The sequence below is a fragment of the Equus caballus genome, chromosome 3 (assembly GCF_041296265.1).
Source record: "Equus caballus isolate H_3958 breed thoroughbred chromosome 3, TB-T2T, whole genome shotgun sequence".
In the NCBI taxonomy this organism is placed as follows: Eukaryota; Metazoa; Chordata; class Mammalia; order Perissodactyla; family Equidae; genus Equus; species Equus caballus.
The window spans coordinates 73,075,639-73,091,612 of NC_091686.1; the positions used below are offsets into that span (position 1 = coordinate 73,075,639).

The 15,974-nt window shown below is 37.7% G+C and overlaps 1 protein-coding gene across 1 annotated transcript in view; it reads left to right on the forward strand.

Annotated features, from left to right (window-relative positions):
- The first annotated feature begins 3,987 nt into the window (after positions 1-3,987).
- Positions 3,988-15,974, forward strand: part of UBA6 (ubiquitin like modifier activating enzyme 6) — an 81,938-nt gene continuing 69,951 nt past the window's right edge. The window contains exons 1-2 of the mRNA XM_023638029.2: positions 3,988-4,201; positions 7,529-7,591. Of these exons, the coding sequence (XP_023493797.1) occupies positions 4,131-4,201; positions 7,529-7,591 (134 nt within the window). The 5' untranslated portion in view covers positions 3,988-4,130. The remainder of the gene's footprint in view (positions 4,202-7,528; positions 7,592-15,974) is intronic.

Consider the following 15,974-nt stretch of genomic DNA (forward strand, 5'->3'; position numbering starts at 1 on the left):
GAAATGCAAACCAAAACTACAATGATCTATCACCTCACACCTGTCAGAATGGCTATAGTTAGCAAGACAAGAAATAACAAGTGTTGGACAGCATGTGGAGAAGAGGGAACCCTCAGACACTGCTGGTGAGAATGCAAACTGGTGCCTAGACTATGGAAAACATCAGGGAGATTTCTCAAAAAATTAAAAATAGAAATACCATATGATCCAGCTACTCCACTTCTGAGTATTTACCCAAAGAACACAAACTCACTCATTCCAAAAAATATATGCACCCCTATGTTCATTGAAGCATTATTCACAATAGCCAAGACTTGGAAGCAACCCATGTGCCCATAAACTGATGAAAAGATAAAGAAGATGTGTTATATATATACAATAGAATACTACTCAGCCATAAAAAAAGACAAAGTCATGCCATTTGTGACAACATGGATGGACCTTGAGTGTATTATGATAATTGAAACGTCAGACAGAGAAAGACAAATACTGTATGATTTCAGTCATATGTGGAAGATAAACACATAGATAAGGAGAACAAGATTAGCAGTTATCAGAGGGGAAGGAGATGGGGGGACGGCATAAGGGGTAAAGGGGCACATATGTATGGTAACAGATAAAAACTAGACTATTGGTCATGAACAAAGTGCAGTCTATACAGAAGCTGAAATATAATAATGTACACCTGAAACCTACACAGTTATAAACCATTATGACCTCAATAAAGTAATTTTTTTAAAAAAGAAAATGATACAAGATCTGACAGAACATGATTCAGAATTAGAAAAGCTCAATTAATTCAATGGGAGAAATCCTTTCACAATGTATATGTATGTCAAATCATCACACTGTACACTTTTTTAACCAAAATGAGCAGCTTTACAAGGCAAAGATAGGTTTCAAAGAAAAAGAGAGGCTTTATTAAAGGTTTGCAAATGGGGGAAGTACACCTCAACCAGCAAGCTGATAGATGAGCGCAGCCCTTGGTTTTGGAGTGGCTGGTTTCAAAGGCAAAATTGCAGTGTATGCAAGGTTAAGTCCAGTTCTAACTGGTTACTCTTTCCAGCTACAGTGTAGCTTGTGCTTGGGGCTTTCTAAATGTCCAAACTGCAGGGAAAAACTACTTCGTTGTTCTCTGGCCATCTGGTGACAGTCAAGGTTAAAACATAATTTTTTATTTCTGCCTATAGTTCAGCCTTGAGGTGGTCATGGTAACCATCACATCAACTTCGCCTCATCTGTATCTCTTTCTTTTATCAACTTTAAATATCTTACAATTTTATTTGTCAGTTATACCTCAATAGAGCTAGGGAAAAAATTAGGAAAACTCAGAAATGAGGTGACAGAACTCAGGAGAATTAGTAATAAACTAGAGGGAACACAAAAGCTAACATACACAACAGACTATGGTTTTCTGTAAAGAACCTGAACCAATCCTTAGGTCAATGTTTCTCTTGTCATTTTGGTTGTCTGATGCTCATTCTCTAGTAATTCTTCAGGAAGGGCTTGTTTATGTTTATATCATATCAAGTGTTGATCACAGTTTATAACCTTTGTACGTGAGAATTGGTTTTGCTGGATATAAAATCCTTACCCCACACTCGTCCCCTCGAGTAACCTAAATACGTTATTCTACTTTCTTCTGGCAAAAAGCTTCACTGTCAAAAGTCATGATATTATAATTTTCTTTCCCATTTTGGAAGTGTGAGAAAACATTAAAATGTGTTAAATCTGTGGTGGCCTAGTGGTTAAGTGTGGGGCACTCTCTTCTGAGGCCCAGGTTTGGTTTCCAGGCATGGACCTACACTGATCATCTATTGGTGGCCATGCTGTGACAGCAGCTCACATACAAAACAGAGGAAGACTGGCAACATGTTAGACCACGACAAATCTTCCTCAGCCAAAAAAAAAAAAAAAAAATATATATATATATATATATATATATATATACATAATCTATTAAATGTGGGTATCTGTTATACTGTTTGAAATAATTCATACTATATTTTCCCAACTCTAAGATAACCTCAATTTTAAGAGCACCATTATTTCCTGTATTGATAAAAAAGAAAAAATACATTCCAATTTTAGGGATGTTTAAATGTGAAGAAATGTAGGTCTTAGATGAAATTCAGTATATTCATTTTCTATTGCCGCATAACAAATTACCATAAATATAGTGGCTTAAAACAACATAAATTTATCAGCTCACAGTTCTGCAGGTTAGCACTGGTGGCACGGCATAGCTGGGTTCTCTGCCCAGGACCTCACAAGTTGAAATAAGGTATCAGCTGACTGTGTTCTGATCTGGAGCTCGGAGCCTCCTTGCAGCTGTAGGCCAAGGTCCCTGTTTTCTTGTTGGTTGTAGCTGGAGGCCACTCTTGGCTCCTAGAGGCCATTCCCACTCCTTTCTATGTGGCCTCTTTCCTCTTCAAAACCAGCAATGGAGAATCTCTTTCACATTAAATTCCTCCTCACACTTTGAATCTCTTTCTCTAGGCCCAGTCTCTTTTAAAGCTTGAGAGGTAATATAGAAATAAACAAATAAATATACACCAGAAGGTGATAAATGCTAAAAAAAAGAAAATAAAAGAAGTTTACACTTGCTTTTCCCCCATCTAGATTATTCTTCTGCTAGATAATTGCAGGGTTCACATCATTCAGGTTTTGGCAAAAATGTCACCTCCTCAAAGAGGCCATCCTTGACTACTCTATCTAAAATTATCTCCCCGTTCCTCCCCAAGTCTCCTTCTAACTCCCTATCCTTTTATATTTTTTCATCATATTTAGTTTCCGAAATTATTTTGTCATTTATTTTCCATTTTTTGGCTTCCCACAATGAGACTGATGAAATCAGGGATCATTGTATCTCTATCACCTGATCAATGTCTAGTCATTAGGTCCAAAAGTTCAATACACATTCAACAAAAATTTAGGAAGAAAATAAATGCAGAAGGGAAACTGGAGGGAAATAGAGAAATTAGCATTTTCTGTGGGGTGGGCCAGTCAAAGACATTTATATTTAACTTAGAATAAAGAGAAAAGACAAGGAATAAGCCTAGTGCTAGAGCGGAACCTTGAAAGAATGGGACTTAGACCAAGTTCATTTTAAAGGTTATGTAAAAAAGGCACACAACTGGACAGAGAAATCTGAATGATGCCATCGGTGAGCAGCATGAAGTTTCAATTACACAATTTTGAAAAGAGAATAGAGAAGCACAAAGAATAATGCAGTTTTGCCTGAACCCTCTTTCAACCCAAGGAAGGGAGAAATTCTAATTAAATAAAAATATACATTACAGAAGACGATATAAAGTCAACGTATATGCCAATTGTTAAAATCCTACAATTGTTTCTTCAAATATGTACTGTTATCTAGACTGAAAGCTAAATCCTAATCTTATCGTGTCCCACTAATTCTTGTTGTTTCTAAGAAAGGTGAAAGGGTAGTCAATGGAAAGAGAATTAGATGAGAGGTCCTTAAGCACGTGTTCTGGTAATGACTAGCTCTGTGACCTTGACCAAGTCATTTTACACTGAAGGGAGTTCCTTTCCCTGAACAACAAAGTGAAGAGGGCAAACCGGGTGACATAATGTCACTTACAGCTCTAAAAGTCAAATGATTCTATTACGTCTGTGACAGTACCTAACATGTGGTAGATGTCCAAAATTATTTGTTAAACGTATAGCGTCTTAAAATGGAATCCCAGACTGGAATTCTGGAGCTACCTATTACTAACCTTGGGGTTTTGGTTTTTTTTATAAAATGAAGAGGTTTCCTCTTCTTGTTATAAAACCCTTAAAGATTTTGCTAGTGCAACCCCATCATTTTGCTGGCCACTGGAATCCTCTGGGCTTGGCTGTAGATTGAGAGCTGACGTGGAACTCCAGTGTTTTGGTTCCATTCCCGTCCGCGGGAACCGGTCGCAGCTCACTGCGCACACCTGCGGCAAATCCCACCCCGCGGCCACACCCAAACCGGAAAACGGGACGCCGCTGGGGTTGACGGGAAAGCACAGCCGGGCTGCGCGCCCCGCAGGCCCGCCCCTGCGGTGACGTCACCGCCCGCCCCTTGACCCTCGGCGGTCCCGCCCCCTCCCTCCCTTCCCGGGCTGGCGGCGTCTGAGGCGATGGAGATGTCCGACCCGGTGGCTGCACCTCCGGCCGAAGAGGCGTCCTGCTCTTCCTGGGGCGCCAGCAGGTGAGAAGACCAGTTGGGCGCGAAGACGCGAGGACTGGCGGGCAGGACCCGGCGCCAGCTTTCTGCTTCTTCCTCTCGGGCGGGGAGGGAGCGCTGCGGGGCCGAGCGGAGCCGGCCCTGGGAGGCAAGGGGTGCGCGCGGGGTGGGTGTGGCGGCGTGGGCGCCGGCCTCTGCGGCTCCCGGTTTAGAGGAGGAGAAAGTCCACTTCTGGTCCCTTTCAGCGCTTTCTCAGTTCCGATTAGGGTCTGCCAGCCTCCTTCCTCCCAGTCACCGGACGTGTGCGGGGCGGGGAGGGGGCGGGGCGCCTTTGACCAAGAGTTCTGGCCGGTCGCTGGGTGTGAGCTTCCCAGCGCTAGTGCCCGACACCTTCTTCCCTCCTCTCGGAAAGTGAAAGCCAAGAGCTCTTCTGTGCGCGATCCTCCGCTGAGCTCCTCCTCTGAAAACTGTTACCAGAGGGAAGTTGGTCATGGTGAATCAGTGGCGGTCAGGACACCCAGAGGCCTCTGTTGACTCCAGTAAAAAAAGAAAAAAAAAAATCCAGGAAAAAACCCTGCACGAGTTACTCATTCTTATCTTCTACTTGGTGTTAAGGTTTTTCAGGTCTTTTGCACTCTTGCAAAATGTTCATGTAGTTCTTGTTTCAATCACCTCATAATTAATAAAGTGGATAGTTAAATCCTACCCACGACCGGAATATAATATTCCAACGATAGAAATGATGGATATATGATTTTGAGTTAATGTGAGACTGTCATAAACCTGTAGAATTTTTTCTAATGAGACTGAAGGGAACCTTTTAGAACGATGATATTGCCTGCTGTTGTCAACACTGCCAAATATGCTTGGGGACTATTATGTAATACAAACAAAACCTCCCCTTAAGGATGTTTTGATTGCCAGGTATACCTTATTATAGAAATGTTGAAACATTCCAGTAAGGCAGAACTTTCTGAAAAGTAAGTGCGAGTCATATCATTAAGTGACAGCTGGTTAGAATATAGCTCTTCTCATTTTTACTTGAGAGCTTTACCCGCCAGACTGTTGCCCTCGGTGCAAGGAAGACAGCTAGTGAAAGTGTACTAAGGAGAAAAAAACTGTATAATAAATTTGATTTTTATATTTTGTTACAATGCCAAAACACGGTATATTGTGCATGTATATTTTTATTAGGTGATCTCCTAGGACACAGCTGTCTTCTGGTTTGCTCTCATAATTGCAATCAGGAATCTCTCTAATAGTTATCCGTTTGGTTAGCTAGAAGCTGGTGTGATTTGCTGATCCCAATGAATTTGTGGTAAGATAAATGATAACGTTTTGATTAAGTATATTTACAAATCCTTTGGCTTATATATCAGTCCCAGGCCTAGAAAACTGGATTCTAAAACTAAATATCATGCTGTCACGTTTTTAGAATCCTGTAATTGATAATTAGAGCTTCCTAGAACCTGGAATGCATTACACTTTTGCCAAGATGATATTGATCTCCACTGTCACCATGGCTCAGACCCAAATGCCCCAGGCTGGTTCCTTCCGTCCAGCAACTGTCTGTTTCCCATTGTATATCCTATTATCATTTCTCTTTGTGTGCTGTGCTGTGAAAAAATTGAGATGAGCTGTGGCAAACGATATATTACTATATCTTGTCACATTAGTATGTTTAATGCTTTTTTTTGTTGTTTTTAAAGTTCATTCAACAGATGTTGAATGCTTTCTTTATGTCTACTATGAGAGGCAGTAGGCAGTATAGCATCGTGGTCAAGAGCTAGACTGCCTAGGTTCCTATCCTGGCTCTGCCATTTACCTGCTTTGTGACCTTGGGCAGGTTATTTAAGTTAACCTCTGTCAGCCTTAGTTTTTTTCCTCTGTTCAGTGGAGATGGGTAATAGTGCGTATCTCACAAAGTTGTTGTAAGGGTTAACTCAGTACATCTAAAGCACTTAAAACAATTAGTGACACTGTTCTCTCTTATGAGTAGTAAATGTCAGGTACTGTTTTAGGTATTTGGAATACAGTAATGAATGCTTAGCACATCATACATTCTATAGGGGAAGACAGACAATAAACAGCTATGGTAAATGATTGGAAGGAAATACAGCAGGGTATGGAGTTAGGGAGTGACCTAGGGAGAAGGGGAGCCATTTCATTGATAGGGTGAATCAGGAATGGGCTGTGTAATATTTGTGAGACAATATTTTAATAGAGGCTTAAATGATAGGAGTCAGCTATTCAGAGATCTGAAGGAAGAATATTCCAAGCAGAGGAAATAGCAACTGTAAAAACTTTGAAGTGGTAGCAAGCTTGGCTTTTTGCGGAACAGCAAGTAGGCCAGTTTGGCTGAATATAGTCAGCAAGAGGGAGAGTGGTGGGAGTTGAGATTGGAGAGGAAATTGGGAGACAGAACACATAGGCCCTTTTAAGCATGTAAAGTGTTTGAATTTTATTCTAGGAGTAAAGGAAATCCACTGAAGGGTAGTTCTAAGTTGGGGAGTGATGGCTGACTACATTCTAAAAGATTAGGCTGTTATGTGGAGAATAAACTGAAGAGAAAGGACATTGGTAGAAATGGGGAGACTAGTTAGGAGGCCTTTGAAGTAGTTCAGATGAAATGTGATGGTGGTTTGGCTTAAGATTGTACTGATTGAAATAGTGATAAGTGATCAGATATGAGATCTGTTTTGAAGGTAGAGCTAACAGGACTCACAGATGGAGAAAATGAGAGAACAAGTTAAACAAGAAGATCCCTAGATTTTTGGTCTAAGCAAGTGAGTAAATTGTGGTACCAGAAATTGGGTTGGGGAAAGACTGGGGGAAAACAGATTAAGTAGGGACAATTAATTCTGTTTGGGGCTTATTATGTTCATAATACCAATTAGACATTAGAGTAGAGATGTTCTTTTGTCAGGTGTATAAAATCTGGATGTCAGTGAATATATCAAACATGGAGCAATAAGTTTAGATATTATCAGTTTATGGTAAATTCCATGGGTTGAATGAGATTATCTAAAGATTATGTATATTAAAGAACGTTTATGGGGCACTCCAACAAAATTGCTAAAATCTAGGTCAGAATATGTGTAGCAATGATAACACCTGAGAATGAAACAACCATGGACTCTAATTTTACCCACAGACAGAATAGACAATCAGTGAATTTAATTTTGACCTATTTTTAAAATCTAAGTAAAGTGGTATATAAATATATTTCTGGTTTGTAAAATCTCCTTTAATAACTGGTGACTCTGATTTCACATATAATTGACTGTTGTATTACAGAATGTGAATATTGAATAACTGTACTTGCCCTTATAAATTGTTTTATTTTTTCAGTACAAATACAAATTTGCCAATCATGTCAACAGAATCTGTGGAGATTGATGATGCGTTATACAGGTAAGGACCTTATGAAAACGGAAACTTATTTTCCCCATTCATTGTTCTCAAGTAATGAAGTAGTCTATTTGAAGATACCATTAAGCCTATGCAGAATTTTGTAAATATATCCTAAGAGTTCCTCTCAAGTTAAAATTAGAGTTTCTGTGGTTTTGGGGGGAGTTTTCTGGGTTTTTTTTTCTTTTTTTTTTGTTTTTTGTTTTTTGTTTTTAGTCTGAAAGCTTGAATAATATTTAAATCTCAGTTGCTTTAGGTTTCGGTGATGTGACTAAGAATGATTTTGCTATTCACCACAAAATATACCTGTTGTTTTTGGGCAGTACACATTCATATTCTCACTACTGCAAGAGTCTCATGAAAAACAGTTCATTTCACTTCAGTCAGTAACATCTAGAGAATATATTTGCTTTAATCTCATTAACAACATTGCATATTTGCACTGTGTAGAAAGTGGAGAGGTATTGTGTGATTGAAGAGCTGTGATTTGAATAGAATTTAGTAGGCCTTTTTTTACGATACTTTTCCGTGAACTCAAAATGTATTTTTCAAAAGTAAAGAAAAATTAAAACACATGTTGCTATTATTCCTAAGAAATTTTTTTTAATACTTTGTTGTTTGTATGGAAGATAATGTAATCTCAGTTTAAAAGTTTTTAGACTTTCTCTCTATACAATCATAAAAGACATTTTATGAAGGTAAAATTTGGCTCATTATGTATTTTGAATTTCTCTTTATATTTTTTTAAAAAGAAAAGACTAACTTAATTTTACTTATGTGAAAATCATTTTACCATATGGTCTCCTGATTATAAATATACTTCAGAAGTCACTTAAGTTTGACTCTTAATCTATAATTATGATGTTCTTAATGTCCCTTTGGTCATATTCTTAGGATAACAAATGGCAGCTCCTTGAGATAGCATTGACTAATTTTATTCATTAGTTATAATCCTTGTGAAACTATTTTATATCCATCCGACCCTGTAATGGCTGATTAATGGATATAATTTTCAGTAAACCAGAGATTAAATTTTCCATTTGCACTGTTATGTAAGTAGTCTGAAGTTTGCTTGGCTGAAAGTTACAGAATATAGCAGTTCAGATGTGATATATAGTAATTTATATATGATCAGGTGTTGCTGGATCATATGGTAGTTCTCTTTAAATTTTTTGAGGACCCTCCATACTGTTTTCCATTGCAGCTGGACCAGTTTATGTTCCCACAAACAGTTTCTCCACAGCTTCACCAACACTTGTTTTCTGGGGTTTTGTTTTTGTTTTATAATGGCAATCCAGATAGGTGTGAGGTGATATCTCATTGTGGTTTTGCATTTCCCTATTAGTGATGTTGAGCACCTTTTCATATTCCTCTTGGCTATTTCTGTGTCTCCTTTGTAGAAATGTCTGTTCTAGTCCTTGCTCATTTTTTAATCAGGTTATTTGGGGGTCTTTTGCTATTGAATTGTAGTTTCTTATATATTTTGGATATTAACCCCTTATTAGATATATGTTTTGCAAATATTTTCTCCCATTCCCGTAGTTTGCCTTTTCACTTTGTTGATTGTTTCCTTTGCTGCACAGAAGCTTTTTAGTTTTGAAGTAGTCCCAGGTGTCTGTTTTTGCTTTTATTGCCTGTGCTTTTAGTGTCATATCCAGCAAATGCTTGCCAAGCCCAATGTTAAGAAGCTTTTCCTCTATATTTTCTTCTAGGAATTTTTATAGTTTCGGGTCTTATGTTTAGATTCTTAATCCATTTTGGGTTGATTTTGTGCATGGTATAAGATAAAGGTCCAGTTTCTTCTGTTCATCTTTTACATGGCAGAAATCCAGTTTTTCCAACACCATGTGTTGGCCCCAACTTACCTTTTCCTCCAAATATGCTGGCCATACTAGACTACTTTCTTACCAAACATAGTTTATACCTTTACACCTCAGTGGTCTTTTCCTAGAGTGCCCTTTTGTGCCTCAAAAACACCTTCTATTTACCTTTTTTTAAATTGTTTTCTTTCTTTCTTTTTGTTTTTTGGAGGAAGATTAACCCTGAGCTAACATCTGCCGCCAATCCTCCTCTTTTTGCATGAAGCTTGGCATTGAGTTAACATCTGTACCCGTCTTCCTCTATTTTGCATGTGGGACGCCTGCCACAGCGTGGTTTGATAAGTGGTGCTTAGGTCTGCGCCCAGGATCTGAACCAGCAAACCCCGGGCCGCCAAAGTGGAGCGCGCAAACTTAACCGCTATGCCACTGGGCCAGCCCGTCTATTTACCTTTTAAGACTCACTCAAATATCTACTCTGGTATGTTACCTGAGTTACTTATAATCCTTTCTGCTTAGTCCTAAAGCACATTATTCTCATTGCTGTGAAAGTACTCATCACATTGTCTCATAGTATTTTTTATATGTTTGTCAACTCTGTCAAACTATGAGTTTCTTAGAACCAAGTCCATGGCACAGTGTCTAATTCTTAGAAGATTCTCATTAAATGATTATTGAATGACTAGAACAAGACAGAGGGTTCAGATTGACCTGTGGTCTGGAACCCTAGATAGTTGGCAGTTCAGTGGCTGGGCAGGAACCCAAGCTAGAACAATCAAAAGATAAGATAGAAAAGTCTGAAAAAAGGTGCATATGGTGCTAACATTAGGAGATGTTGATATTAAGAGGGCATTTACACATTTCACCTGAGGTAAAACCAATATCACGGCAAGGTGCGACATTCCCTCTGCTGGAATCTGACATGAAGCTACTACAGTAAGACAGTAAGAATCTTTATATCTGGAAGATTCTGAGTGCTAGAAGGATAGAAAAACAGAAAAGCTTCTCTTTTCTCTGTAATTGGGATATTTTGAGTAAATGAGCATCTTTTTAACAGGCCAGATACACATACATTCATTTTTACCAAAAAATTAAGAAGCGTAACTTTTTGGCATCTTAGATTTGTTGATATTTGTAAAGTCAGTATTTGAAATATTATTTATTTCCTCCTAGATACTATAATTGAAATTTGGTTAATATTTACTAGGTATAGGTTTTCTCAGATATGAATAACTGAGTCTCAGGTTATAATTACTTGTAAATAATTAGGCTTTCCTACAAAACTAAAACTCTCTAAAATCTACAAATCTTGGGTATTAACTAATAAGTTTCTAATATTCATATTGTCGATGAAAATAATCCATAACCAATCTATAAATGAAAATTTGGGTGAGTTTATTCTGAGCTTAAATCTGAGGATTATAACCCGGGGCCTTTCTTCCCGAAGGAAGAAAGGGCACCAAAGAAGTGGGGTGCACAGAGTGGTTATATACTCCCAGAGAGGATGTTTCACATAGGATTGAAATGTCCTTTTTACAATAGTCGAGAGACTGCTCTGTCGGCACAGTGATTGATGGAAATGGCAGGTAGGTCTTCTGTCTCAGTGAACACAGCAGGGTGGCAGTCTCTTGTCTTCAGCTGAGTGGTCACAGGTGAGCTGGGTGGTCAAAGGTGAGTACAGCAATCAGTTTCTAGCCTAAGGAAAGATGCTTATCCCTAAGGAAATGCCAGTGTGGGGGGAAGTTGCACCTTTATCTCAAGGGCCTTTATTCTGGCCATAGGAAATGGCTAAGCAGATATACAATGCTTGCTCAACAGCCACAGTCAGGCCCTTTTGGAAAAAACAAAGTCAGGCCGAATTAGGTTTATACCAAATGGCTTCCTCATATAGTCCAATATATCCTATTGCTTGCCATTTTTATTTGTCAATATATATACATAAGTGGGAAATATTTTTAGGACAATTTCAATACCTAGTTGAACAAAGTGTCTTTCTGAATACATTTCACTTTTTTCCTATTACTGCTTAATCTTAATTCATCTTATAGTTACTGATCAATTAAATCCGAAATTTTTCTCAGAATCTAAAGCTTTTTTGGGGGGACTGTTTCTAATGGCATTCTGAGCCACATCTCTGTTTATTTCTGTACTTTTATTGCCTGTAAATTGTTGAGTGAGTTAGACTTCAGCCAATTCTGTAGATCTGGCCATTTCTTTCTTTCCCTCTGGGGATGTGCCTGGGCCTCTTGATCCCAAGATTTATCTGAAGAAATGAATGAGTCCCAGTTTAGGACTCCAGCCTTGGTTTTCTAACTGCTTTTACCAAAGAACTCTCCATTGGAGGTATTTAGGGCTGATTCACCTAATATTAAGTTGGTACTTTGATATCTGTTTTTCTATGTTCCTTGCATATAGGTTTCTGTGTAGAGATCACTTTATGAAGAAGTGAATATCAAAGCAGAATCAGGGCATTCTTAGGTATCTAGATGTAATACAGCCATAATAGTATCAAAACCTGTGTTTATTCTAGTGGAATACTAGAGAAAACTTTTTCCTCTGGCTTTTGACATAACAGTATTTTTGGATTTGCTTCTACTCCTCTGACTCTTCCTTCTCAGACTTTTTCCTAGGGTGCTCTTGCTTTGCATGCACTGTAAACTCCAGGTTCCAACTTTAGGATTTTTCTCTCAGTTCATACTGTCATTCACATCATCCATTCCCATGATTTTCGCTGTCACTGTATGCTAGTGAAACTTTAATTTCTTTCTTCAGCTTTCTCTTCCCAAGCTCACGACCTTTGCTTTTAAATGCATACAAGGTACTTTAAATGTAAACCAGGTAGATGTTCAGCAAATATCTACTTCTTAGGGAAACATTCTGGTACAGTGGAATGAACATGGTCTCTGGAGATAGAGATGAATGTTCACATCCCAATACCGATATTTGTATGAACTGGAACTAGTTATTTGATCTTTCTGCTCCTTATATTTCTCATGCATAAATGAGAATATCTCGTTTCTTAAGAACAAATGTCTAGTCTTAAAGATTTTATAAAAAAACTGTTAATGTAAAAGTTTTTGGCATAAAGTAGCACTCAACACTATTGGATCCCTTTTCCTCCTTTCCTCCTCTCGTTCCCAAGCTTAATTAAATGCTACCACACCCACTCAGTAAGCTAAACTAGAAACCTTCGTGTCATCTTAGATTTTTCCGTATTTGTCATCCTCCAAATACAATTAATTTTTTTTAATCCTTTCAGTTTTTTCTAAACAATTCAATTCCAACTCTTTCATTCTCTCTCTCTGCATTTGGCATCTCTCAATTGAACTGTTGTAATATTCTGTTATGTAATCTCTTTAGAGCTACTCTTGTCTCTAATCCATCTTCCGTATTTTATCCAAAGTCATATTTTTGAAACTCATCTCAGAGCCCATGGCTTCTCAGTTTAAAATTCTTAAATGGTTCCCTGTCATCTACATTGGTGAGGCCAAACTGTATAATATGTATTTAAGCCCCTTTTTGGATACAGCGTAACATAGTGGTAAGAGTATATTCTTTGGTATTAGATCTGAATTTGAATCATCCTCCACCATTTATGAATGTGTGATCTTAATCTATTACTTAACCTCTTAAATCTCATCGTTTTTCATCCATTCATTTTTTAATACAGTCATTCATTCAACAAATATTTAATGAGAAAAATTGGTACAAATTGCAAATTAATCATGAAGAATAGAGCCTAAGAGCTCAGTCGTTTCTGTTTATTATTTACGAGTTATGGCCATATCTTTCTTTTTAGCCTCCATGTCACTCCTCACCACTTTACCCTCCAACATCCTCTTCTTTAACCTTGTCAGACCTTATGTATGTATGTTCAGGGTCTAGGATTTGATTTTATCCTACTTAAAAGCTGAAAGCTAGCTGATTATTATTTAGTGGATGCTGACAGTAGATGTGAAACTTCTGGATCAGAGACAAAGGTTTTCATCACTTACAAGGCAGCAAGCAGCGTAGACATAAGCGTGGTGTCAGTTCCTCTTGCTCCCAAGTCCCATGGGGGTGATGCCATGGGCTCAGATGGATGCTGTGTACACTGCATGTTTACATCACAGCTGAGGAACACTGAATTTTGGCATCCACCATTTTATGGCAAGCAGTAGGCAAACTGCTCTTTTTCTTGGAGAGAGATTTGCCTCATCCCTCAAGATTATGTGCTGTAAACACAATCCTAAGGAAAGGCCCAGGTTAAGAGAGGTCAGGACCTTGCTCTTGTAGGCATATCTACAGAGATAATGTAGGAGTATGAAAGACTCTTGCAGGAGTGTCTCCCAACATAAATACATATTTTTTTCACAGTTTTATTAAGGTATAATTGATGTATAATAAACTGTACATATTTAAAGTGTACAATTTGATGTGTTTTGACATGTGTATATACTCGTGAAATCATCACCACAATTTAGATAGTGAATATATCCATCACATCCAAACATTTTCTTGGTGCCCTCTGTAATCCCTTCTTCCCTTCTCCAATTCCCATTTCCCCAGGCAACCACTGATCTGCTTTTTGTCGCTGTAGAATGGTTTTGATTTTTTAGAATTTTATGTAAATGGAATCATACAGTATATACACTTTTGAGGAGTCTGACTTCTTTCGCTCAGCGTAATGACTTTGAGATTCATCTATGTTGCATCAGTAATTTGTTCCTTTTTATTGTTGACTTGTATTATGTTGCTTTGGATATACTATAATTTATTCAGCTGTTGGTGGGCATTTGAGTTGTTTCCAGGTTTTGACTATTACAAATAAGGCTGTCATGAGAAGTTATATACAAGTTTTAGGGTAGATATGTGGCTTCATTTACTCTTGGTTGAATTCCTAGAAATGAATGGCTGGGTTGTATGGTAGGTTTCTTTTGAACTGTTTAAGAAATGCTAAAATGTTTCCCAAGTTGTGCTATTCTACATTCCCACTAGTAGTGGATGAGAGTGTGAGTTGTCCCACGTGTTCACTCACCTCCTGGTATAGTCAGTCTTTTTAATTTTAGGCATTCTGATATGTATATAGTGGTATTACATTGTGGTTTTAATTTGCATTTCCATAGTATCTAGTGATCCTGAGCATTTTTTCATGAGCCTATTTGTCATCTATCTTCTTTGGTGAAATATCTCTAAATCTTTCGCCTCTCCTGTTTTGTTAGGTTCTTTGTCTTACTGAGTTCTTTATATACTCTGTTTACAAGTTCTTTATTATATATATGTTTGCAGATATTTTCTTCTAGTTTGTGGCTTGTCTTTTTCTTTTTATTAACAATGTCTTTTGCAGAGCAAAATATTTAAATTCAATAAGATAATTTTATTATATATAATTCATGCTTTTTTGGAGCTATTTAAAAAACTTCAGTTTAACCCATAAGGCAAAAAAGAATCATAATTAAAATTGGAAAATGATAGTGAAAGTACTATGTATCCAAATTTGGAATGCTGTTTAAGATCAAAATTTTACATGTGTACAGTCACATGCCGTGTAACATTTTTGTTGATGACAGGCCCCATTTATGACAGTGATTCCATAAGATTACAATGGAGCTGAAAAATTCTTATTGCCTAGTGGCATAACTGTCATAACAGCTGTACAATGTGTTTGTGTTTTGAGCTGTTATTACAAAAGAGTCAAAAAGTTAAAAAAATTAGAAAGTTTATAAAGTAGAAAAGTTACAGTAAACTAAGGTTAATTTATTATTGAGGAAAGTAAATTTTTTTTATAAATTTAGTGTAGCCTAAGTGTACAGTGTTTATAAAGTCTACAGTAGTGTACAGTAATGTCCTAGGCCACTCACCACTCACTCACTGACTCACCCAGAGTAGCTTCCAGTCCTGCAACCTTCATGGTAATTGCCCTGTACAGGTGTACTGTTTTTTATCTTTAATAGTGTATTTTTGCTATACCTTTTGTATGTTTAGATATACGAATACTTACCATTGTGTTACAGTTGCCTACAATATTCAGTACAGTAACACGCTGTATAGGTTTGTAGCCTAGGAATGATAAGCTACACCATATAGCCTAGGTATGTAGTAGGCTATACCATTTAGGTTTGTGTAAATACTCTATGATGTTCGCACGACGACAGAATCGCCTGACGAGGCATTTCTCAGAACATATCCCCATCGTTAAGTAACACATGACTGTATTGTAGAAAAGGAAACCTGAGAATTAATGAGTTTTTGTTTCCGGAAAGTAGGAAAAAAGAAAATAGAAAAGTAAAATTTATTAGCATAGGAAATGTTTCAAAAGCCAAGTTCACAGACACCAACCAAGGTCTAGCCCTGTAAACAAGCTGAAGATCAAGCCTGTTATGTTAACTGTTTCCTTCACATTAAGAATGTGGAACTGCAGGGACTTTGATACCCTTCCAGGAAGAGAGTAAATTGGTGCATCCACTTTGGAAAACAGTTTGGCATTATTTAATAAAGTTAGCCCTGCATTTCCTCTCCTAGATATATGCACAGTGGAAACTACTGCACATGTATACCAGGAAACGTATATAAGAATGCTCATAGTCCCA